Below are 25,929 nucleotides of genomic sequence, written 5' to 3'. Positions count from 1 at the left end.
AAAATTACTGATACGAAGAAATGCTGGTAAAAACTGGCCTTCAAGCACATGACTTTATCCCACTTGGTACGATGACAGGAAGCAAGATTAGACAGGAATTAGCACAACTTTCTTTTAACATTTATTTATGTTTCCTGGAGACAGAGAGAGCATGCACGTGAGTGGGGCGGGGGCGCCCAGAGGGAGAAGCTGGCTCCCGTGGAGCAGGCAGCCCCACGCGGGCATCCCAGGACCCCGGGATGAGGACCTGAGCCGAAGGCAGACGCTTCACCCGCTGAGCCCCAGGGCACCCCAGCACGACTGTCTGACGCGCAGCTGACATCACACCAGCTTCAGGCGTAGAGAAGAGCGAGCCGGCAGCTAAATACGTCGTGAGACGCTCCCCATGACACGTGAGGTCACCGTCTGTCCCGCACGAGGCCACGCCCACACTGCCGACTGGACCCCGGAGCTGTCCCTGTCACCCCGGGGCTGCTTCTGTGGCTGAGGTCCGCACTCTCCCAACCCGGCTCCGCCCCGGCAACCGGCCGCCCCCCCCCCCCAGTGCTGATTTGTTTGTTTTGTTTTCGTACATCCCACACGCAAGTGAAATCATACGCTGTTGACGTGTCTGACTTCGCTGAGCTGGATACCCTTTAGGTCCGTGCATGTGGTCGCAAAAGGCCAGATTTCATTCTCTTTTGTGGCTGCATAATAACACCCCCGGTGTGCACGCCGCCCCCCCCTTCATTCACCCCCAAGGCCTTTGGCACTGGGAGCGCGACAGACGGACCCGAGGTGCCGCGGGAGGCAGGCAGCCGCCTGAGCCCGCCAACGGCAAGAAGCAGCGTCTCGCCCTCCGGAACGAGGAAGCTCCCACCAGGGCCGGCTGTCAGGGCGCCCGGCCGCCGTACCTGCCCGCCTGTGTGAGACGCCCGACGCCACAGCTGTGCGGCCCAGCTTGCCCCGAGGGCGGTTGCCCATCTCCTGAGACGTGTCAGGTCACCACAGCCTGACGGAGGAGGAGGGACCCCGCCCTCGCGGCAGGCACCCCAGCCAAGTCCCCACTGGGTGCCTCCCTGAGTGCGTCTGTCCTGCTGCCTTTCCGGGGTTGTCCGGGAGTGAGCTGCTCCCATTCCCCGGGGCCGCAGCTCCTTGCTGCGCCGTCATCAGGCACTTGCCGCTCAGAGTCCGGATGCGGCCCGTTGTCCTCCGAGACCAAGTCCACACCTCAGCTCCCTGGGGTCGGGGCTGCCGACTACGGAAGGGGAGAGAAAGCCACTCCCCGTTCTCCTTCCTTCAGCTTTCTGGGCTTCTTTTCTAATGCGCCAGATCAACCTAGTTTGTTAGGTCTTCAAGTTCCCCACTTTCCAGAATGTGCCCTGCGGCCACAGGTCTGCCCTTTCCCGCCGTCCCTGGCTGCCCGGCACAAGCTCTGTGCGCGTCGTCCGTTCGCTGGGCGGCGCGGGTCCCCTGAGCACCGACCTGTCCTCCGCGCGGGTGAGATGGACAGAAAGGACAGCTGCCCTTGGGGAGCTCACACTGGAGAACCCCGCTAGGACGGCCACGTATCTTCTCTGCTCTCTAAACATTAAAAATTTTAGAGGTTTGGAGAACGATTTCTCATTTTACCGCATCGAGGGAAGTTTCAGTTCTCTGCAATCTGCCCAGTTTCTCTTGGGGCCTTAATCAGGTCCACCTCGCACAGACACTTCCCGGCTTGCTTCACAGCGCAGGCCCCGCGGCAGCCACGCACCGGACCGGCCAGGTCCCTGGTGCCCAACCGCCCCGCCTTCCTCCACTCGTAGCCGCGCCTCCTCCGCTTCTGGGACGAGCTTAGGGGCAGGACTCGGGTCACGCCTCCTGGACTTTGGTCACTTGTAAATCCCACGCCCATGTGCTGCCGGCGGACGCAACGAGGCTCGAGGCGGCCACGTCTTCCCGTGGCTCCCCCTCCTCTGTGCTGGGGACTCCCTCCTGCCAGAAACTCGTTGTCTTACGACCCCGACCCCGGGTCAGAGGGGCAGGCTCGACGCACTGGAAGCAGGAGCCACCCGCACTGCTGAGCCGGAAGGCGGACGGAAGGTGGACCGGAGGCGGAGGGAGGCGGACGGAAGGTGGACGGAGGCGGACGGAAGGCGGACCGGAGGCGGACGGAAGGCGGACCGGAGAAACAGCCAGAAGGCGGAGGGCGACAGGCACGCAAACCCCACCCCAGGTGCGGAGGGCCCGGGGCAGTTCCAGCACACACTGAACGGTCCGTCCCCTCTTAGGGTTCCCACGGCCTGTCATGTCCTCCGTCGTTCTGAGCGTTGTTTCTCATTCCAACATTCCGTTTCACGCCCGCCCAGGAGTCAAACCCGACGCTGCACGTGCCGTTCCCCACACGGCCCTGCTCGGCCACGGAGCCCGTCCTCCGCGCTGGGGTGGCCGTTCTCCGCGGGCACGTGGGGAGCCCGGCTCCTGGAGGTGCCCCCTTAGAGCAGCCCTCCTCCTCCCGTCCCCTCCTGCCATGGCCCCAGGCTCGCACAGTGCTAGACTCAGTTCGGGAATTCGCCTGCCCTCACCACGCGGGCAGCCTGCAAGTCACCCCCTCACACCTGTGATGCCCCGGGAAGATCTATTTCCTCAAGAAAGACCACCCCAGTCCCAGGGCCACGGGCTTCCTACGAGTCTCCTGAATCTTTCCGAGGCCGGTATGCGGGCGTTGGTCCCGTCACCACGGTCCCAAAAACACAGCCCCGAGGCCAGACGAGCACGAGAGGCCTGATAGTCCCGGGGTGAACAGGAGCCAGTCACGATGTTCCCTCCAAGACAGAGACCCTCTCTGGAACCCAAGATCGGCCCTTTCTTTCAAGCTCAGCTACGGCTTTAGCTATAAATGCTTCGACACGCAGCTCCCCCGTGTTTGAGGCAGGATCAACCTCCGCGCCATCCCCTGGGGCCCGCGTCTAACACAAACACTTCACGGGTAAGGGCGTCGTCCGGGCACGCTCCTGGCCTGCGCGTCCCTCCCTCAGAAAGAAGGAAGGATGCTTAGCAAAACCTAAACCTGCATCCCTGTTCCCGTGGTCCCCGCTGCCCTGCGGTCCACGGAGCCGTCTGTGTCTCCTCCCCCACCCACCGGGCTACGCACGCCTAAGAGATACGCTGACCTGTCACCAGCACGACGCGTGCGGGAGCCACTCAGAAACTTGCCGTCCCCCCAACTAGGCTCCAGATGATTTCAGTTTTACTGACTAGGGCACGGAGCCCCATGCAGGGCTTGAGCTCACCACCCTGAGACCAAGACCTGGCTGAGACGAAGCCAGCGGGCCCCCGGTTCCAGATGCTTCAAACGGGCTGTAGCAAGACAGACAAACCCTAGCCACGCTGAAATGTAAGAGAAATCACATATGTTTAAGACTTTACCCAAACACTTCCGAAATCCCACTTCTTTGTGAGATAAAAATGTAGGTCACCCTGGTCTGCCTCTACCTATCCACCGACATCCTGGCTGGGGTCAAGGACTCCACGTGCTACGCCCCGGCCCTTGACGCATCTGGCCCCACTCGCGCGCGGTGCTCCCGCAGGGCTCGGGTCTGCTCCCCGGGGGCGTGCGGCACTCACCGTCCAGCTTCATCTGCTCTGGGCAGTAGTAGTGGACCACAGCCAAGAGCGCGGCCCCGTCGCTGCCGTCCCGCATCAGGTCCTCCAGCAACGGGAAGTAGGGCGGCTGCCTGGCGGACAGGTGCTCTCGGCGATAGCGCACCTGCAGCCGAGAGAAGGAGCACAGTGCAGGCGAGCCGCGCCCCCACGACCGCCACGCTGCCGGCCGTCACGGGGACAGCGGACACGACGCCCGCTGGATGACGTGGGAACAATGGCGATCGCGCGGGAAAAGCTCGAATGTCCGGACGACGTGCTCTGCCTTGAACACACATGCTAAGGCCCGGGGAGCTGAGCGCCACGGCCACCCTGGGGGACAGTAGCAAGCCGCAGACGACGCCGGGCTGTCCCATCCTGAGGGTGCGTGAGAGTGAGGCAGGGTGCGCGGCCACACTCCCGCAAGCCGCCCGCTCGGAACGATGAGAAACAAGTTAAATGGTGAGACACTGAGGGTCGGAAGACCTGCCTCACTGCTCCTGGCTCGGCGGGATCAGCTCTGACCTCAGCCATTAAGAAAGGGGCGAAACAACACTAACGTACAGTTTGAGAAACTCCCCAAACCGCGTTAGAGAAAATTCCAGACTTCTCGTAAATGCGACAGGGCGTCAGGAGACCAGACATGCGCACCTGCCCTGCGATAAGCAGGCGGCCACGGCCTCCACCCTCCTGCCTTCGGAGGAGGGGCTGTGCACCGGGTCCCAAGCCACCCCCTGCCTGCCGGCAAGGCCCCCACTGCGGGATGTCCGGGGACGGGTGTGCAGACACACACGCCGCCCAGGGGAGGCGAGTGCACACAGGCACCTGTCCCTGGGTCCCGCCACGCGCAGTCCGTTTCCTCTGCATCAACCCTCACAGCACAGCCGCCTCGTTCCGGGGGAAGAAAACACATGAGGCAAACAGGAAAGAAAACCAGCCGTCCGTCCTGACGACCGCGGATTTCTGAGACTCACGCAGGATTCCACCCAAAGAAAAACCATCTCCGAGCAATCGAATTTAAAGTTGTCTGAGTATCGACCTGAGCAGAAGAGTCGACACGGCTGCCGCGGGCCGCGCATCCAGCAGGGACGGGTTTCCTCCGTGCCCCTGATGTGCTGACGGAGACTTTAACTTGTTTCTCAGGGCCCGCGACAGCGGGGACGGCAAGCGCCCATGGGACAGCCCGCGGGCCGGGTTCAGAGCAGAGCGCATGCACCGGGCCAGGCTTCCACACAAACGACACAGCACACACGGGGACAGACGGACAACGGCATGCAGCAAAGCGAATGACGTCTGGCGGAAGATGGATGGCTGGGGCTTAAGATCGGGGAAAATGACTCAACCTCGGGGTCCAGAGAGCTTGTCTCGTTACCTTCAAGGCAGGTCCCTAAAACGTCCAGGCCGCACAGCACCAGCACAGAGTAGCTGAGCCTGCCAGGCCTGCCCGCCGCGCCCCGGGCTCGGCCCCACGAGCCTGTCCACCAGGCTCCAGAGGTGCAGCCCCGGCTACTGGCCTCTACGCGGGGCCTGAAGGGCCACTGCTCCTGACCGCGTCTTTCAGACTCTACGACACTGTCCGCTGAGACTCGCCTTCCTACAGGACGGCTCCATTCCCGACGACATCCTCACTAAGTAACGTAACTTAACACTTAGGCCGTTGGCCTTCCCGGCTCAAGAAGTGCGGAGACACACAAACACTAACAAGCTTGTCCTGTCTTGGTTACAAACGCATCTCAAAGAAAAGCAAAATCCTCCCCAAAGCTGGCCACAAAGCAGAATCCAGCACACGCCCCCCACGGGCCGGCTTACAGCCATGGTGTCTCCCTCACGATCAAACACCCAGGACTGGCTGGTCTGAATAACTAAACTGAAGGCACGGGCAACGAGGAGTCTGCGGAAAGCTCTGTGCGCCACAACTCCAGCCTAAAACGCACCACTGGAAGGGCCCCGTGCTTTCCCACAGGAGTGGGGCGACAAGCAGCTTCTGCTTTTAGAACACATCACCAGGGGGAGCACAGCTAAAACTGTAGACCCAAATCCCCACTTTTCAACTTTCTTCTTATGGGAAAATTCACACTTACTGTTAAACTGGATTGCAGAAATCCTGAATCTGCTGACCTAATTCAGACCTGCAGACCTTGCCTGGCCGTCCCGTTCCCCACCCCAGAGTGGGGGGGTTGGAAGGGAGCAGGGGTGCTCCACACACCCCAAGAGACGTCTCTGGAGAGGGACGTCCCCCTCTGCCACGAGAGCAGCTTCCACGAGGCACGCCTCCTGCAGCCACCCCATGACCCGGGTCACACTCACTAGGAGATGTCACATTAAATCTCACCGTCAGGGAACGTAACATCTTGACAAAATGTCAAGAGTAACCTGGAAACTCGACTGTTCCTTCCTGTATCTGTTAGACCAGAGACGGGTCCTCTCGTCTACGTTTATGCTCATCACATAAAGAAGTAAACTAAGTGTCCGTAAGAAGAAGGCCAGACTCGGCCTATAAAATTCCCTAAGAAACCAGGCAAAGCCAAGCTGGGTGTGGTCTACAAAAAGCCTACGGAGCCCAGAACCGGGTCGCGGCTGGCACTGGGGAAAAGCAGTGCCCACCGCAGGGAGGACCCTCTCAACCAAAGGACCGGGTCCGGGTGTGAGCAGCTGTTTAATGGAAGCAAGTGACCGCGACACGACGGCTGTCTGGTGTGGCTGGGCACACGGCGTTCACTTACGGGCACTAACTTCCAGTACCACTTGGAGGGGGACTGCTCGGGAAGCAGGGGAGGAAGCAGGAGAGAGTGTCAGCAGACAGGCCCTGGCGGGACCGCGTCAGACACACCGTCACACAACATTCACAGAGCCGGGACGTCCTCTGAGAAGGGCTGTCCGGTGCACGTGACCCGGACGCCCTCGCTCACCACACGACTGAGGTGCAAAGTCACAGGCACCCGCACCAACACTAGCCTCTGCGGGAGCAAAGGACACCCCGGAAACTTGGCGGGCCAGGCACACGACAGGCCATCGACAGACGCCAACCGCCGCTCGGAGAGGCGCTCGGGGCGTCGTCTGTGCCCATCTGAAGACCAATGAGGCTCGGAAAGTGTGGCCCAGAGCGTGGTGCCCACGGCATCCCCGGAGTCCAGGAGCGCGTGGAGGAGGCGAAGGGACGCCGAGACCACAGACGTGACCGGGCCACATGGTACATGCGTTTGAGGGATGTGGGTTCAGTCACATGCCTGCTTAGCAAAAAAATACTATCGCAGGGGAAGGAAAGGTCAGAAATGAGAATGGAATATGCCGCATCTGTGTCATTTCGTGGGACACGTAACATTATCTGCCTGGGCTCCAGGCTCTAGACACACCACGGCCACGCTCGACCTCGCCGGCCACAGAAAGGATTCTCGAGGGCACCTCTGACAGCAGGCGATTTTCTCCTCTTTCTAGAGGCTAATTCCCAGGTAGCACTATACGTCCCCATTCAGAGTTTCTAATCCCTCCCACATCTCCCTCTCCCTCCCACGTGACCTACATGACCCCCCCCCACCCCCCCCTCAGGAAGAAACCCAGACTGCCCTGCCACGCCCACCACACCCACCCAAGGCAGGGAGCTGGTCTCCCAGGAGACCTCGGGCCTCACTCCTCTGCAGGGGTGGGGCGGGGGCGTGCAAATAAAGAGGAAGCAAGTAGTGAGCACTGACACAATTCTTGAAACCCGGAGAACACTAGCTGGACGCACTCCAGAGGAGCTGAATTTACCTTTTGGTGAGCTGGGCTTTCCAACAACTGCTGTTTCAACTTCACTTCTTTCTCTGTTATCTCTCTCATTTTAAGGTTTACCTGAAGCAGAAGAAAAATGCATTAAAAGGGCTGTGGCTTTAGTATCTGCACACACGAACCTCTGCACCCCCCAGCTGCACCCCACCCCGCTTGTCCACGTTCCCACGGGCACAGGCATCCCTGAGGCCCACCGCACAGATGCAAGACCCCACGGCACGGTCGCTCCACAGGGAGACCAAAGCTGGCCTGCTGCTCCCCGAAACACTCCATGCCCCTGCCCGCCCGTGTGATGCTCGTCACCTCCCGACAGGGTCAGCGGGCCACCTCGGTGAACGCCTGGGGCACAGAGACAGCGCAAACTGTCACCACCAGCAAACGCCACTTGTGAGACCGTGTGGCTGGGACAGCCCGCGGCAGAGCCCAGCAGGTGTCCCATGTGCTCCCTGCCTGGTCACATGTGACACCAAACCAACTTTAACCATAAGATTTAACTGTACTAAACAAAATTAAACAACTAATACAAATTCTCAGAAATTGAAGTATTCTCTCCTGGATGATTAACCCAAAGATAAAATCAAAACTGCAACCATAAAATAATACGCAGGGGGCGCCTGGGTGGCTCAGTCGGCTGACCGTGCGACTCCCGGGTTCGGCTGAGCTCACAACCCCCCGGTCGAAGTCGACCCCAGGGTGGAAGTCCGGCTCTGGGCTCAGCAGGGAGTCTGCTTGAGGATTCCCTCTCCCCTCCCCCGCCCCTGCCTGCACGCTCCCTCTCAAAATACACTTGTACAAAATATCGTGTACTCTCTCTCTCAAAATAAATAAATGTTTAAAAAAATAAATAAAATAAAATCATGGAGAAAAATACTCATTAATGGTTCAAGGGGTATGGTCAAAACTATAATCAGATGAAAGGGCTCCAAACTTAATTTTTTTTAAAGATTTTATTTATTTATTTGACAGAGACGGGGGTGGGGGGAGCACAAGCAGGGGGAGGGGCAGAGGGACAGGGAGAAGCAGGCTCCCCTCTGAGCAGGGAGCCCCATGCAGGACCTGATCCCAGGACCCCGGGATCATGACCTGAGCCAAAGACAGTCACTTAGGCGCCACCAGGCACCCGAAACTGAATGTTTTATTAAACAAGAACACAGGCAGAGCATGTGGGTGGCTCAGAGGGTTAAGCCTCTGCCTTCGGCTCAGGTCATGATCTCAGGGTCCTGGGATCAAGCCCCGCATTGGGCTCTCTGCTTGGCGGGGAGCCTGCTTCTCCCTCTCACTTTCGCTGCCTGCCCCCTGCCTACTTGTGATCTCTGTCCAATAAATAAATAAGATCTTTAAAAGAACAACAATAATAATAATGATTTTTAAAAAGGCTATCTAACTGCTGAAAGCAAAGTAGTACGTCTGCGATTCCAGGGAAGCGAATGCCAACAGCACCACAGAGGTCAGGAAGAGAAAAGACGTTTCTGACATCATTTGTGAAATGGTATCACTTTATCTGAAGTCCATGTACAGAAGTAAAGATGCATACTGTAAACCCTAAACGAGCCCCCGAAAACTACTGGATAAAGCAGAGTCCTGAGAAATAGTCCGACACAAGCCATAAAAGAAGAGAGAAAAGGAAATAATGAGAAAAATGGAAAGCAGATCTCAAGCCCAGATGTCTCAGGAACCACTTTACACGTAACTGCTCTGAACACTTCAGCGACAAGGCCGGTGCTCGTTTTAAAGAGAAAGACAAGAGAGGGGCGCCTGGTTGGCTCAGTGTGGAGCCTGGACTCTTGATCTTGGAGGCTTGTGTGTTCGAGCCCCATGCTGGTAGAGATTACTGAAAACCAAAATCCTTAAAAAAAAAAAAAAAAAGGGAAAACAGACAACAGAGTGAAAAGGTACAGAGGAGGAACGGAAAGGCAGAGCACAGGCACCAGGGGTTAGGAAGCCGGGCGGCTGTGCTTCAGGAGTGGAGGCGGCCCTGGGGACAAGGACGGGCACCTGGGAGAGAGAGAGACACTCCCCGATGACAAAAGGGTTCATCCATCCAGGAGATACAGAGATGCTAGCGACGGTACGTGTAACAGCAGGCCGCAAGCACCAACACGGCAGAGCGGAACCCACGACGGGCGCTGAGACTGCAAGGACCATCGCAGTGGCGGCGGGACGGGGCGCCCGCGGCAGAGCACCCCGCAACACCAGCACAGCACGCGCCGTGTCCCCGCACCCGCCGAGCACTCAAGAAAGCCACGCCACAGACCGTCAGCCCCCAACAGAGTCAGGGCTGCCATCGCGGACTCTACTGTGTGAGCACCAGAGAGTGCGAAACCTGAGCACCGCAGGAGCCCAGCAGCCGCCCAGACTCAGCCCCGCACTCCAGGTAAGCCGCAGGGGGGCAGGACGAGCGCCTCAGCACGCAAACGGGGGCGCTCCTGCTGGAGAGCTACAGGCTGGCGCGCTGCAAGAGCTCACTTTCTGTCTTCGACCAGAGAGGAGAGCAAAGCAAATCCAAAATAAAAAGGAAGAGACGTTAAATAGTAAATGAAATCAGTAAAAATCTAAAGCGTGTTTTTAGAAGATCACAGAAGATGACAAACCAGACCAAACCGAGGAAAGAAACTCAAGTGACAGCAACAAGAGGAGGCGTCACTACAGACACGCACGCACTGAAGGGGTAATAATTTAATTCAATCACTTAAGTAAAACTGCGATTCCTTGGAAGTCGCAATTCACCCAAACTGACAGAATTAAAGACAAAACGCGAAGTCGGGCAGCATCCTTGAACACGCGGCTAACCCCGGACGACCTGCAAGCGTCCCCAGTCCTCGGGAAGGAGCGGAGGAAGCCGGGGGACGCCGGCTGCACACGTCCGCTCCAGCGGCGCCCAGACTGACAAGGCCAAGGGCTGGCAACGGCTGGGGCCACCGGGGCCCCCTCGGTAGCGGGAGATTCGTCACTCGCGAAGACACTCCAGCAGTCTCTTCCAACGGTCGGTCGTACGTCCGCGCCGCTGACCCGGCAGCCCTACTCCTCCATGCGCGCTACTCAACGAAACACACCCGCGTGGGGACTTGTGCGCGGTGTCCCTGGCAGCGTCAGTCACAAGAGACCGACCCTGGGAACAAGCGCAGTGCCCATCCGCGGGGGACCAGGAAGCCACGCTCTGCTCATACAACGGAACCCTCCTGAGTTGGGAAAGAAAACCGCGGGCAGACGCTAGCGAGGATCGATTTCAGGACCGTTTCATTCCGCGGAAGAAGCCATCCGCAAACTGAGCACATACAAAACCTGCAAGAGCGAACGCTAACTCGCAGGGCAGAAAACAGAGCAGCAGTGATCTAGGCTGCAGGACTAGTTGCACAGGGCACAAAGGGACTCTGACGTGACGGAGGTGCCACCCTGACTGTGAGGGTTAAACACACAGCCACTTGTCAAAACTCAGACACAGAGCAGTGAAGCTGGGCTCTGTTTGTTTGTCAAAGACTAAGCAACTGGCCAGCCATCAAGAAAAATGGGAAAAGCCACAGCAAGACGGTCCTGGTAGAACTCCAGAACTCCAGGACAGAGGACAGCTCGGTCACACGCTGAGAGCACGGACTCTGGAGAACAGCTCAGTGGTGAGTCCCAGCCCTAGGGAGGGCAATTCCCCAGCCCCCTCCAGAGTGCTCGGTGACCCAGCGGGAGGGAAAGGGGCCTGCTCAGAAGCTGGGAACGTGGGCAAAGCCGCAGCCTTTCTGAGCACGCGGCCATGTCCGGACACGCTCCCGGCACAGCGGCACCCGCTGAGAGGGAGGCCGGGGGCCGGCCCGGCACGGACGCCAAGGGCTCTCCAGACGGTGGTGAGGCAAGTGCCAGCTGGCAGGTAGGCAAGAGCCTAGGTGGCAACCACCGAGCCACTTGGGCTGGGCAGCACAGTCCCGAGAAGTGATGCCAGAGAGGAAAAAACCCAGAGGTCGCCGGACAAGCGTGTCCCTCCACAGTGGCTGGGGGGGAGACAGCGCCCAGACACAGAAAGGAAGCGAACCCACAGAAACACCTTCCCAAGTGAAAACGGGCCAACCCGGCCGTGAGAAAAGCCAAAATCTGCACCCAGGCGTACTCACCCGGCAGGAACCTGGGGAACACACTGTCTACAACCACAGCTTCGAAGAAGACCCAGATCTCCTCAGGCACTGCACACCGACGCCGGGAGAAAGCTCCTGCGTGAGCTCCCGAGAACCTGAACACGTTGAACACGCAGCAGTTTTCAGTGGGGAGAAAACCCACCGCAAAACGAAGGAGGGAAGGCTTCCGGGCCCCCTTCTAAGCCGCCAGCACCCGAGGACCCACAGCCACTGGCGTCCACGTGGGAAAGGCTGTGGGGAGCTCGCGGCCCGTCACAGCTCCGGGGAAACCCCGAGTGCCGAGAGCGTCCCTCCTCACACCCCAGAGGAGCCCCCGTCTGACACCGCAAGCCCGTGCTGGAGCGAAATCGCGGGGAAGCCGTGAGCGCGGCGGCCCTGGCCAGAGCTCCGCACTCGGCCAGCGTCGAAGAACACGCAGGAGGGAAAACCCATCAACGTACGAAGCTTGTGTCCACGTGGAAACACTAAAGGACTAGTGCGACACGGAAACTACTGGGCAGGGACAAAGCAAAGTCACCACAAAACGGAAGCAAGTATTAACTCCAGGAAAACCAAAGTGTGGCACTCAAGAAAAGGGTTGCGGGCTGTGACAATGTCGTTCCTAGTCACAGTATGTCACCCCTGACTGCAGATCCATCCCCAGCAGGCCACGTGACCACAGGAGGCCGCCGGGGACCTAAGGGGAAGGTCCCGTGAGCGAATACTGAACGGTACGGCAATGCCGACCAGAGGCAGATGCACCAGAAGCAGGGCTTTCTTCAAAACAGAGGCTAGTGCCAGAAAACAGCTGTGAACCGCCAAGTGACGCTGCCGGACCACACGACGGCCACCTTCCGCACCGCAGCCACGGCCCGCAGGCAAACAGAGGCAACGAGAACCTGGGGAACTGTGCGCAAAAACACAGCAACGTGGAGGGCAACCCTAAAATATGCGAAACGTGATCACGTCGGGGAGAAAAGGAATACACCCCACCCCAAAGAAATATGACCAAAGATAACAATTTACCAAAAAAAAAAGGAAGTAGCCAAACATATACCCTATTTTTTAAACTTTGATTTGACCAGTGAATGAAAACATAAAAGTAAAAGATGACGCTATGTTTCTCCCTTAAAAATGGCAAGTTCTTTCTCAGCCATCTCCGATCTAAGGGAAGTCACGGAATAAGACGCCTTCATGGACCAACAGTATGAAAAACCAGTCCGACCGCTACACTCAGAACCTGCAGAAACCAGTCTAAAGCCTGTAAAAACAAACCTCAGCTACGCGGCGACCACTGGCCACCAGTCGCATGCAGGAGAAAAACGCACACGGCGGCCTCCGTAGCCCCCGGAGACGACAGCAGGCGGGCGGCAGGTACACGCCCCCCATCCCGCCAACGGCAAGCCTCTGCTTGGGGCCCAGCAGCTGGAAGCACCCAGTTGCGCCCTTAAGCCTACATAAACGTCCAAATGAACAAGAACGATGAGAATCTATACTAAAACACTACATTTCCAGCTGGTAAGGTTACAGCAAATACATATTTGATTCTGTTTACGCACCGTGTTCTCTAAATTTTCTATAATGACCATGTCATTTTGTCTACAAAGGGAAAAACTCGATGAAAGTTGTTGGGGGGGAGGCTAGAACTTGAACTTCAGCGGTGAGGAAAGGGGTAACATCGGGCACAAGGGCCCTGCGGAGGCCGCGTGGCGACGGACAGCGGCTCCGTCTGCAGCAACCGCGGCGGGGAGCGAGCTGTCAAACCGCTGTGCCGACCTCCTGAAACCAACACAGCTTCGTAGGTCACCGGTAAGAACACACACGCCCGAAGGCCTGACCACAGAAGCTCACGCTGGATGTACGGAACAGTCCTGGTGAGCGCGGGCGGGGCTCGCTTGGCCAAGCGGCGGACTCGAGGTTTCACCCTAGCTCATGATCTCAGGAGGCGAGACGGAGCACCGCAACGGACGCCACACTCCATGAAGCCTGCTTAAGAGTGTCTCGCTCCCTCTTCCTCTGTCCCTCCCTACCTCTTGCTCTCAAGACAAAAAAGAAGGAAAGAATCACTCGGGGTTCAGTTTCCCATGGAAACATGCAGCAGCCCCAAACATCATTTTTTAACCAAGTTCTTGTGGGCGCTTCCGACACACGTGGGATTACACAAACGACAAGTAAGACATGCAGCCCCCACCAAGAGGCGACCTGCTGGGCCATGGCCAGCTTCCAAGTCCACACCAGGACCCAGAGGTTCCAGTGAACCGTGGAGAAGCCCTCTGCCTCACTGGGCAGGACTCTAGGTCGTCTGGTCCTCCATCTGATCCCGCTGACCTACACCTGGGCGGGAAACCAAGTACACAATGGGCGTCTTAGCGAGAAGTCACGACAGGCACTTCACATAAGGCCTTGCTTCCCAGGACAACGAGGGAGGCCCTTTCAAAGGAGCCGACCCACACACCAGGGCCGGGCTTCGCCATGTTCTTGGACTCATTCCACGGCCACGGATCCTCACCTCGCCTCTTACTAAAGCCTTACACTGTAAAGAACGCATGCACGGCTGTGTAAGGAAGTCCTTTACAACTCGTGGCACACTCAAACAGCGTGACAGGGCACGACTCCGTCTTCTTTTTTTTTTTTTAAAGATTTTATTTATTTGACCAGAGAGAAATCACAAGAGAGGCAGGCAGAGAGAGAGGAAGGGAAGCAGGCTCTCCGCTGAGCAGAGCCCAACGTGGGGCTCGATCCCAGGACCCTGAGACCATGACCTGAGCCGAAGGCAGCGGCTTAACCCACTGAACCACCCAGGCGCCCCACAACTCCGTCTTCTGTTCCCTCTGCTTTAGGACCCAAGCGTCCCCCAGTGCACACGTGCAAATAAGGATGCTTATAACTGAAAAGCGTTGGTGAGGTGACCCCATCAGTAACACAGGCCACTACCACGACTTCCACACTCTGCAGACCACACTGGCAGCCCCTAAACTCAAGGGGGGAAACAGCACTCGGGAAAATACCACTTTTCTCTTAATCGCCGAAGCGCCTTGTAAACTCAAGGCCTCCTTGAACGCCCAGAGGCAGGGAGATGAACCTCGACAGGCCGAGAGGCGTGCTGCTGCTCGTGCCCCACTCACACCCCTCCTTTCCACGGCCAGGCGCGGAGCCCTCTCGGTCCGCAGGGCCGCAGGCGCACGGCGCGCACGGCGCGCTCGCTCCTGCCCCCACGGGCCCCACCAGGGGCTGGTTCTCAACGCGACACGCGAGGAAGGTGCCTCCCGTCCCCTGTGGAGACAGCACCTGCCACCCAAGGGGCGCCCAGCCCTTCGCACTGCTCGGGGAGACGACTGCAGCCCCTCGTGCCCGCCCTGGCCGCGGCCCCCGGCTCTCACCTTGTTCACCCAGAACACCATGGCGTCCTCGAGGTCGTACGGAAGCTCCTTCGAGGCGCTGAATGTCGAGAAGCGCTTGACGCTGGCCACCACCTTCTCGATGCTGATCATCTCCACGGTGTAGGCCATCATGAGGGCGTCCACCATCGCCATGTGGGCGCTCTGGAAGCAGAAGCAACAGTCAGGTTCAACACGGACTCGGCTCGCAGGCTCCAACCAGTTCCGTTCTTTCAAGGTCGTTATCTGCACATTACCCGTCCCCAGGCTCTGGCCAACTCGGCACTCTGTGGTGTGGAGGGCCCCGTGCCTTTCTCATCTCCATGGCAACCTGGAGAGCCCCAAGGGGGGCATCCCTGTTCCGGGGCTGAGACAAAAGGTCCAAGGGGAAGAGGTGTGTCTGAGGCCACGGGACCACGAACAGGCCCCCAGGTGCCAGTCGGGAGCCCTGAAGGCTCACAGCACAGCACACCTTTGCACCCTTTCTTCCCAGAACCGAGGAACAGCCTCCTGACTCGCCCAACACATCGTCACAAAGCCCACGAGTGAAAAGCCACAGAATGCAAAACGCCAGTGACCAGCCCAAGCACCAACGTGGGAGCAGGGAACCGGCGCAGAGCGCCTGCGCGGTCCCACAGCGGTGCGGCCTCAAGGGAAATGGGGATGCGGAGACAGGCACGTTTCCTTCCGTATCGGGACACGCACGCGATACGCATGGAACAACCCAACAGGACGGGCTTGGGGACGGGTGGGCACGACACCGCAAAACCTCTGCCTGCAGATGTTTCTATTAACAGGCCTCAGCCCACGCTCGGCGTCCAGAGCTCTCCCGACGCCGACAAGCGCGGAGAGGAAGCGGCTCCTTCCCCACTCTCTGCAGCCCGGGCCCCCCGAGACACGCACAGCTCGGGGCCTCACCCGCACACGCGCACTGGGCCAGCCCGCGGGACTCTCGCGCCCGAGCCACCTGTGCCTCAAGTTTCGGGCCGACCGCGCCACGCGCAGCTGAGCCACAGGCGGACAGCCGGCAGCAGGACAGGCCGGGGCGCCGTGCTGGTGGCCGTGGCCCTAGCAGCCCTAAAAGCAGTCCCCGCGGCGACAGCGCAGGAAACTCACCATCTTTATGGGTGCGTGGCTGAGGTCGGGGTCCGTCACGGGGGTGTCATCACTCTCCATCACGTAAATCCCTTTCCGGGACAGGGCCTGGATGACAGACTGGTGTCCCTGAAGGGCGGCCACCTGGTCCCCCTTGAGGATGAGGCTGCAAACACGGCAGTACAGCTCACTGGACAGCAGGAGCTTGATGACGGGCGGTTTGATGTGCTCCTGCTCATACTGGTCAATGTAAAAGGGGTCCCTGAGGTCCTCGGGGATGTTATCTGAGCCAAGGGAAGAGAGGACCACGTGAGCGCGACGCGTCCGTTCAAAACACTAACAGAGGACAGAGCTGCCACTGATCCCGAAGGGTGACTCACGACGTAGAGAGACCCCAGGACCGCACACTCCCACGCCTTCTCCCCTGGCAGAGGCAACGGCTGCTTACCCCCGCAGGGACGGGCAGCCTGGGCGAGGCACAGCCTGGGGCAACTTCCCCACCACAACCTCAGTGAACAACTGTCCCGACACAGGGGAACGAGAAGTAGGTGTGGGGCCCAAAGCGGGTAATGGAGGCAAAAATCAACCGAGACACAGTGAGGCTGGGCGGCAGGGCACCTGGTCCCGCCACAGGCGACACGTGCGGCACCTGGGACCACCCAGCAGTTGGTGGCCCCGTGGGACAGCCGACATCAGTGCGGGAAGGGAGCCGAGCGCATCTTTCCTCTGACACCCAGCTGGAGAGGACAGCGAGGCCAAACACTGGGGTCTTTACAGACGAGAAGGCCGGGCCTTTGGCCACCGTGCCGAAGCCAAAACAGCGGCGCCGGGCCTTCACCCGACTTTGGACCAGGCAGCACCAGGGCCACCCAAGCCGTGTCCATGAAGCATCACCACAATTCCATCAAATCGAGACTTCTGTCTCTGCATTACAAATGGGGAAACGGAGGCACAGAGCGAGTACACCACGTGCTCAAGGTCACAAGCGGCAGAAACCAACCACAAACGCAGCCGGAGTCGGTGTCTACACCACCTCCCGCGTGAACACACCGGCTGTCTGTGCACAGCTGGGGACACTCACTTTCTAAATGGCTGGAATGGCCGGCCCTGTGGTGTCCCTCACACTCACCCTGCACGACGTCAACGGCTGTCCCCCAAGAGTGGGGACACACTGTACTCAAGTGGATTGGGAAACAGCCCACACAGAGGCAGGTCTCCGCTGGAGAGGCCCGCAGACCTTTACCTCTCCAGCCTGAGACCTCCCGCACACACGCCGGTCGAGCCCTGGAACCATCCCACCTGTGGAAGGCTTCCGACAAGCCCAGTCTCTCCGGGGAGGCTACTGAAGGAAACCCGAGACTCCCAGGGCTGAGACCCGGGGCCGGCAGCATGCCCTCTCCCTGCACGGTCCAGGCTCCGGCCCCACTCTCTGTGGCACCGCCTGAGGAAGAGGCCACCTTGCCAGGGACCCCCAAAACACCCTCCGCCTGCCCCCCCTGCCCCGCCCCCTCTGTCCCCCGCACTGTTCTCAGAGCGCTGAGTCACTTCACTGCGGCTCTGGGCCTCCTCCGCGTCGCTGTCTCCTTGGCGCTCACTTGCCACGACAGTAGCTACCTTGTACGCTGCCCTCGTGTTTCCAAGCTCCTGGCTCGAAGCCCCATGAGAGCATCAGGGTAGCCCAGCCGGCAGGGAGGACCAGGACCAGAGGGACACACCCTTGCCTCAGGACAAACCAGCCCAGGCTCCAGAATGAATGTACCCTGTCAGAGCCGATCCTATTTGGAAATCGCCCAGGCTTCTGAATCACAACAGACCGTACCAACTACAAAAGAAGAGAGGACCAGTGCGAAACACAGGGAGAAGATTTCCGCTTTCTTGGTAGGTGATCGGGACGTGCGAGTGGGGGGCGGCCAAGGCAGGGACCGGGTGCCAAGGCAGGGACAGGAGCCATCCCAGGGAGCAGAGAGCAGCCTGGGAGGACACACGTGGAGGACGCCAGACCTGGTCCCCAGCAGGACAGAAGTCAGGGGAGGACACTGAGCCAGGGAGTCCCCGGTCCGAGGACATTTTCAGGGGAAACACACAAGGCTGCCCTGGGCAGGGGCGGTGGGACCAGCCAGCACCGGGACCTCGGGACCCCCCCCCCCAAGTGTCCTGCCTCTCTCCACGCCTGCCCCACCTCCATCCCCTCTGCTGGCTCCCCATTTCTCCAAACACTGGAAGGGGCACTCCCCACTTCACCAGGCAGGGGACCTCGTCATCTGCACGCCCTGACGATGACCTGACGCCAGCCCCTCCCCTGAGCTCCTCCACCCCTCTGCCCCCTGGGGACTGGCAGGTGGAGGCTGCCACCACGGAGCCTAGCCCGACCTTCACCTCCCCCGCCCGCCCTCCTGGGCCAATCCGTCTCAAGGTCAGCTGCTCAAACCTAAAGCTTCAGGGTCATCCAGTTCTCTTCCTGCCAACCTTCTGGCAAGCAACTCTGGCGGGCTTCCGCTTTGAAACAGATCCAGACACTGGCAGCCACTGCCATGGAGAGGATGGGACACAGGCACAGCGAGGGGCTGGCCCTAGGAAGGACAGGGGTCCTGGAACATAGGGGCAGAAAGACACTCGAGCTGAACCCCGGAAGCCGGCAAGGCTGGACAGAGCACCCATCATGCCCCGCAGCTCCCTTCTCTTTTCCACAGGAGGCCCACTTAGTGGAAGCTTCAAAAATAATCACTACAGGGGCGCCTGGGGGGCTCGATGGGTTAAGCCTCTGCCTTCGGCTCAGGTCACGATCTCAGGGTCCTGGGATCGAGCCCCACATCGGGCTCTCTGCTGTGGGGAGTCTGCTTCCCTCTCTCTCTCTGCCTGCTTGTGATCTCTCAGTCAAATAAATAAATAAAATAATAATCACTATGAGTTGCTTCACATAAACCGCTTTTTAATCACGTAAGGACATGAACATGAGTCCCACGCCTGACTCACCTAACCTGCGGGCTCAGGACCCTGGCAGTTACGGGAAAATGATGATCCGCTCCAGGTACACACTCTGGACGTCGACACGGGCCCCTGCTGCCCCGTGTCCCGGCGGGTCCCTGTACCCCACCCCCAGGGCCGCACCAGCCCCCCCCACCCCACCCCCTCTCCAGCAGAGTCAGCTAACCAGCCGCTTCGGGGCTCAGCGCCTGCCAGGACTGCTTGGGCACATTCTGAAATTTCCCACCGGTTTTACTGAGTCAACAACCAGTTTAAAAAAAGACAACTTGCAAGCGTCTTGGGCCTATGCCCAGTGACTGACTCTCCCTCTCCTCTACGACCCAAGACCAGTTGGTCACAATTACCCGTTTGTTTAGGGCTCATTACTGAGCACCTCCTGGGAGCCAGAAACGTGCAGAAGCGAGGGGTCAAACGAGGCAGAGCCACCGCCCGGGGCAGGGCCTCTTCAGACGACTGAGCAGTCACCAACTGACACGGACACAAGGCTCTGGGCACCACGCAGACGGGGACAGGGTGCAGTGGGGCACAGATGAGACCCCAGGTCGGCACCGGAGGGCAGGGAGCAGGCCGTGCGCAGCCGACGAGGCAGGATGGGGGGCAGGGACGATGACACACGAGGGACACATGAAGCCAGGACCCTGACGAGAGGATTCCGGGAAACCACGGCCCCAGGCCGCAGGAGGAGCCGGCCTGTGGCCGCTTTGTTACTCGCCCACCAGGCGACCGACTAGGCCCCTACCCACTGCCCGCACAGGAGGGACTCGGGGTGTCCATGGGGCCGTCAGGCACTGAGGCGGGCACAGGTGCTCGGGGGGCCTAGAGTAACGGGGGCGACCAGCCCCGGGGGATCGGGGCAGTCGGAGGACAGGGGTCGCTAGCCGCCAGAGCCCTACTGCAGTCAGCGGCCCGAGTGACGGGGGCTGGCTGTGAACAGGCAGCGGCGGGAGGGGCACCAGGTCTGCGGTGCGACCAAGGAAGACGGCAAGTTGCCCACCTGGCCGACGAGATGCAGGACGGGGGCTTCTGCTAACTCGAAAACCAGAGGCACGGGGGACGGCCAGGCGAGAAGGACGCTCTCCGCCAGGCACGACAGCTCTGTGGCATCCAGGGGGCTCTCGCAGAGGTCTCAGCAGAGGCAAAAAACCCAGTGACCCAAGCACGGGAGAAAGGAGGTGGCTGGGACCCACGCCCCAGGAATCGTCAGGGCGGCCACGGGGTCAGCGTGCACAGGGCGCACCGCCCGCGGATGGCTGCCCAGCCCGGACACGGAGAAGAGGTCAGGGCAGGGGGTGCCCCAGAAGGCGGGGTCAGAGAGGGAACACATCCGAGCGGCAGTGGTCCGCAACACAAGACCCAAGAGGCTGGAAGGTGCCCGTGGGTTTACGAGTGCAAGGCAGCACCCGCCCTGGAGGAGCCGGCTGAGGCGGGCACAGGCCGAGGGGCTGCTGAGGGCCAGCGCCTCCCATGGCTTTGAGGGCGGCAGGGGGCCTGCAGGCGGCGGCAGGAGCAGCTCCGACCAACCGCGACCGTGGGAGCAGCTCTGACCGACCGCGACCACGGGAGCACAGCCGGCAGACCGAGGCCTGAGTGGTGGCCCCATCTCTGGCTGAGGGGGATGGACAGAAGGAAGGAAAGGACGGACGGAAGGACAGACAGAAGGCAGGAAGGGGGAAGCAGCAGGTGGGTGTGAGGGCAGAGGCCACGAGCCGAAGGCGCTCCCAGCAGACGGCTGGAAGGCAGGAGGCTTCCAAGTGGGAGGGCGATGCCTGGCAACCGAGCGGAACGTGGGGCCACGAGAGCGCGGTCTGGGGGACAGGGGTCCCGCTGACACAGGCCTGCGGTGGCAGCAGGCACACTGTGGATGGCCAGCGACACAGGGCTAGGACCCGCAGGTGCACGTCGGCGAAGGCAGTGTGGGTGATGGGAGGGCTCGGGCCCGCCGCCCCCGCAGAGGGAGGAGGTGGGGGAAGCGGAGACGGCAGCAGGTGCGCAGGCGACAGAGGGCAGCGCCTCCTGCCACCGGGCCTCCCAGATCCTCAGGGGCTAAGGGCATGTCCTCTGTCCAAGGCAGAGACCGGAGTCACGGTGCGGAGGGCAGAGCTGGAGTCCATGGGTCTCACGCAAGGGTTAGCGGCCGCTCTCCTCCACACGACCTCGAGGACTTTAAGAGGTTGAAGAGGCACGTCAAGGAAGCGCCCATCTGTCGCTGTCCGCCCCGCCACCAGGCAAAGGAACCCCCCGCCAACACCCAGCTCCCCCCCCCCCACTGAAGCCCAAGACCCCAGCAGGCTCCAGCGGGGTCTGAGGACAGCAGAGACCACCCAGCCGCCCACGACCCGCAGGACAGCACCTCAGCCCGGGGCTTTCAGCAGCCCCGCCGTGCCCTGCCGCAGCCCATCTCCACCGCGGGCGGGGGCCGAGACGTCAGCGCTCGCACCACTCTGAGGTTCCAGAGGCGGCTGTGACGATCCCCATCAAGGACACCTATGCCGCTTCTCGTCGGGGACGCATGGGGACAAGCCCCACAAATCATCCTAAGGGCAGTAAAACCGGCCAGAGGCCTTCGAATCTGCCCACAGCCCACGCCTACACGGGGAATGCAGGAAAGCCGAGCGGCTGTGCTGGGGGGAATCCGCGGACCCTCCTGCCCCTACAGCCACCAAGCTCAGCACCGAAGCCGCAGCCGACAGCCGTGCAAGCAGGCGCCCCGTGCGCGCTCTCCCCGCCCCGCTGTGCTGGGGCCGTCTCGGTGGCAGGAAGCACAGACTCATCTTCCAGCCAGACCAGGAGGACAGACCCTGGGAACCCCCCACCTCAGAAAGCAGGAGCGGATGCTGCATAGGGAATCCCCAAATCTGTGCGTCCTGTCCCACACGACCCGAGTGGCCCCGGTGTGACCCCAACGGGATCGGCACAGCAACGACTTGAGAACTACACGGGGACCCAGGATTCACTGTGGTGTCCTGTGGGCTGGCCAGAGGGGCCCAGGCCTTTCAGGACCAAACGCACACGGAGCTGAGCGGCACACGAGGCAGGCAGACTCGGTCTCTGCCTAACTGGGCGGACGGTTTAAAGAAAACTTTCTAGGCTGGGCGATGACACCGGGGAGGGCGTGTGCTACGGTGCGCGCTGCGAAGTGTGTAAACCTGGCAGTTCACAGACCTGTACCCCTGGGGGAAAATATGTTACGTGTTTATAAAAAAGTTTAAAAATTTAATAAAGAAAAAAAAAGAAAGAAAACTTTCTAGATCTTAACAGGATCCAGGGTCTCACATGTCAGAGTCAGAACACCCAAAACATGATCCGGATTTACTCCGCCAAGAAAACAGGAACCGCACTCAAGAGACCCCTGACTCCGCGAGGGCCCAAACGTCCGAGTCCTCTGACGGGGACCGACCGGTGTTTACGAGCATGCTCCAAGAAGGAAGAGCAAACGTTTCTTAAATGAATGAAAACACTAACACAAAACTCTGAGAAACTCCATTAAAAAGAAGTCCCAGGGGACACCTGGGTGGCTCAGTAGGTTAAAGCCTCTGCCTTTGGCTCCAGTCATGATCTCAGGGTCCTGGGATCGAGCCCCACATCGGGCTCTCTGCTCGGCGGGGAGCCTGCTTCCTCCTCTCTCTGCCTGCCTGTGATCTCTGTCTGTCAAATAAATACATAAATAGAAAAGAAGTCCCAGAGTGGAGGGAAACCCAAGACCAGAGCAGAGGAGGGCCGGGCACTGCTAAAGAGAAGAGGGGGCTGCGGACCACACAGCGCTACCCCCGGGGGGGAGACACTGCGGCCCTGGCCCAGCACCGCGGGAAGCAGACCTGTCAGCCCTGGGCAGGCCCCGCCCCTGCCCCCCCCCAACGGAGTACAACTCGGAGAACAGCTCTCTGACCTCTGACCAGGACGGTGCCTAGGGGAGGGAAGGGTTGAGCACAAACCCCAGCGCCAGTGTCCTGGCAAGACCCTCCTAGCTCACACCTCAGAGACTCCCCAGGAAGTGCTCGTCCCTCTCCCCAGGGAAGAGACAGCACCCGCAGCCACCACCCCAGGGGTTCCACCGCGGGCGCCCGACAGCAGGCCCCGCATCGGGTCAGGGAAGACTCGTGACCAGACACCAAGTTGGGATCCTTACACACCCGCGCGGAGAGCAGTGTCCAGTACCGGGAGGCCTCACATCCCAGACGGTGCACACAGAACTGACGCCGTCGGGGGTCCGGCTAGCTGACGAGGACAAGGTCACTGGACACGTTCCAGAGAGCCCACGCTGCTGCAGCATGCTGTCCGGGCCACCCTGTGTCCCAGGAGGACCCTGCAGCTGGGGCGCCGGGGGCTCAGTCTGTGAAGGGTCTACCTTCAGCTCAGGTCATGATCTCAGGGTTGCGGGATCGAGCCCCGTGTCGGACTGCAGCTCGGGGAAGCTTCTCCCTCTGCCCTCCCCTTGACTTGTGCCTCTGCTTCTGGCTCGGCTCTCTCAGATAAACAAAATCTCAAAAAAAGAAATAAAAAGAAAAAGTGAAAAAGAGTAAGCCACATTTCTAGCCTTTCAAGTTTTAAGGGCAAAATTTGGATTTGCAGGGCGGGACAAACAGCAGGGAACCCGGGTAACCTCGCAGACACTCTCGGCTGAAAACCCCAAAGGCCGCACCCCAAGAACAGGCTTGAACCAGAGCTCAGCAGCCCCAGAGAGCAGCCGGAGCCGCACACGAGAGGGAGGTGACCGGCGACTGGGGCCAGGGTCTACAAACGCACTCTCCTCCCAGAGGAAGGCTCCGTCTCAGACCTCCGAGGGCCCTGCCATCCCCCAGACACCTCATCCACTCAGCACAAATGACAAGAAGCGGAGTAGCAGAACGACAGGAGGTCCTGCACAAAGCCAGCAGAGACAACAAGCGGGAGAAGCCGGCTCCTGGGCCTGCGGGACTGCCAGGCTGAAGGAGGTCAGGACGGCCTCTCCCCACTGACCACCATGAACTCTGCAGGAAACCAAAAGCAGCCACGGGAGGGTTCTCGAAGCCAACAACAGCAGGCGACTGTGCGAGCAGCCCGAAGGAGCAACACTTACGGGGTCCCCCGCTCTGTACCCAGCTCCTCTCCTGCCTCTGAGCCGAGGGCGGCCGATGCAGCACCGCACGGGGGGCGCACAGCCAAAATTCTGACGCAAACCGGGTCCTTCCTGCCAGAGGACCGAGGGAAGGGCCCTGCATGCTGGCAAGTGGGACCCGGGCTTGATTTCCCCTCTTCCTTCCAGCCTGCCCTGGTTACAGGACGATGGGGACAGTGCAGGAGCCGGAACACGAGAGGGGAGGGGCCTCCGTGGTCTGAGGACGTGAGGGAAGCTGTTGCTCTCCCACCTGGCTTCGCTGGCCGCCCCGCCCCAGGCACGCTGGGGCTGCACGGTGGCATCAGGGGCAGCTAGGACTCCACCTGAAGCCCCGTCCTTCCAGCCGGTGGAGAGGGACTTCTTGGAGCCAGAAAGTGTAGGGAGAATCCAAGAAAAGAGAGAGCCAGGAAGGGGATCCCTAATTCCATGGATGAAACCAGACAACCCTGAGCTACAAGCATGTGGAAGAGACCCAAAGGACCAAGATGACCTTGAATACATAAACAAATCTTTTTAAAAATAAGATAGGGGCGCCTGGGTGGCTCAGTGGGTTAAGCAGCTGCCTTTGGCTCAGGTCATGATCCCAGCTTTCTGGGATCAAGCCCCACATCCGCAGGGAGCCTGCTTCTCTCTGTCTCTGCTGCCACTCTGTCGGCCTGTGTGCTCGCTCTGACAAATAAATAAAATCTTTTTAAACAATAAAATAAAAAATAGGAAAATGTGGCCAATTCTCGGGGGGGGTAGGGGGGGACTCAAGCAACAGATGCCAATCCTGGATGACCCCGATGTCAGAATGACCAGACTTTAAAGCACGGACTACAACCAGGCTCTACAAGATCAAGGTCAGGACTCTGGAAATAAATGAGATGATAAAAGTTCTCGGCAGAAAAATAAAACTGGGGGGGGGGGCAAAATTTGAGGACAAAACAACATGGTGTATTGACAAAATGGTCCCTGAGCAGGAAGGAGAACGAAGAGGACGGGGAAGTGGGTCAGTGAAGCAGAGACGTGTGTGTGACATCATCAAGCCGAGGGGACAGACAGAAGAGAAGAGCCTCGGGTGACGTCAGACGTCTGACGCCTGTGCTCCTGCAGGGAAAAGAACGGTGCCCGGAAGCCTCTGAGTAAGTCATGGCCAACTCTCCCCGTAGTTACTAGAAGACACAGGTCTGCAGGCTTAGGAAGCCCAGCAAAACCAAACAGAACCGACTGGAAGAAAACAGGGCCCAGACACATCCTAATTATACGGCAACGCAACAAAGACGAAGCAACAGGTTCCTGAGACGACGGCCGGCGTGATGAGCTGGAGGCCTCTGCTGACTACCCTGAAAACAATGGAAGGAGAAAAGACAAGACGAAGGGGCGCCTGGGTGGCTCAGTCGGTGAAGGGTCTGCCTTCGGCTCAGGTCAGGATCCCGGGGTCCTGGGATCGAGTCCCGCTTCGGGCTCCCTGCTCAGCGGGGAGTCAGCTTCTCCCTCTCCCTCTGCAGCTCTCCCTGCCTGTGCTCTCTCGTGTGTGTGCTCTCTCTCTCAAATAAATAAAATCTTCAAAATATTTAAAAATAAAATAACATGAAAGTATAAAAAACATAACATAAAATATTAAAAGAAGACGGGAAGCATTTTGACAGAAACACAATCTGGAAATTACAAAAAAAGAAAAAAGAACTTGTCAGATAAGAAAAGCGACGAAGCAGAAGGCCCAGGACAAAAACGTCCAGTAACTAAGCCTCACGCCGCAGACCCGCCACGGAGGAGAGCGCGCAGCAGAGAAGGGAAACGACGGAGTCCGCAGGCGTCACGGGAAGAGGAAGGAGAGAAAACACGGGACAGAAACTGTCCTCCAGCAAACACACAAGAATCTTCCGTACTTGCAAAGTTCACGAAACCCGGGGTACAGGCGTACGCACGG

The 25,929-nt window shown here is 59.6% G+C and overlaps 1 protein-coding gene across 2 annotated transcripts in view; it reads right to left on the bottom strand.

Moving 5' to 3' along the window:
- CAMSAP1 (calmodulin regulated spectrin associated protein 1) overlaps positions 1–25,929 on the bottom strand; it is a 56,833-nt gene that overhangs the window by 19,421 nt on the left and 11,483 nt on the right. The window contains exons 3-7 of one of the 2 annotated variants that reach the window (XM_046022187.1): positions 15,959–16,221; positions 14,846–15,007; positions 7,351–7,431; positions 6,327–6,359; positions 3,589–3,730 (exon numbers count right to left, since the gene is read on the bottom strand). In XM_046022187.1, the coding sequence (XP_045878143.1) occupies positions 3,589–3,730; positions 6,327–6,359; positions 7,351–7,431; positions 14,846–15,007; positions 15,959–16,221 (681 nt within the window). The remainder of the gene's footprint in view (positions 1–3,588; positions 3,731–6,326; positions 6,360–7,350; positions 7,432–14,845; positions 15,008–15,958; positions 16,222–25,929) is intronic. The other variant, XM_046022188.1, reaches the window with a different exon arrangement.

Source organism: Meles meles, chromosome 11 (assembly GCF_922984935.1).
Source record: "Meles meles chromosome 11, mMelMel3.1 paternal haplotype, whole genome shotgun sequence".
Classification (NCBI taxonomy): domain Eukaryota; kingdom Metazoa; phylum Chordata; class Mammalia; order Carnivora; family Mustelidae; genus Meles; species Meles meles.
Note: the sequence above shows the minus strand (reverse complement) of the source record. Positions and strands in the feature narration are given on the sequence as shown.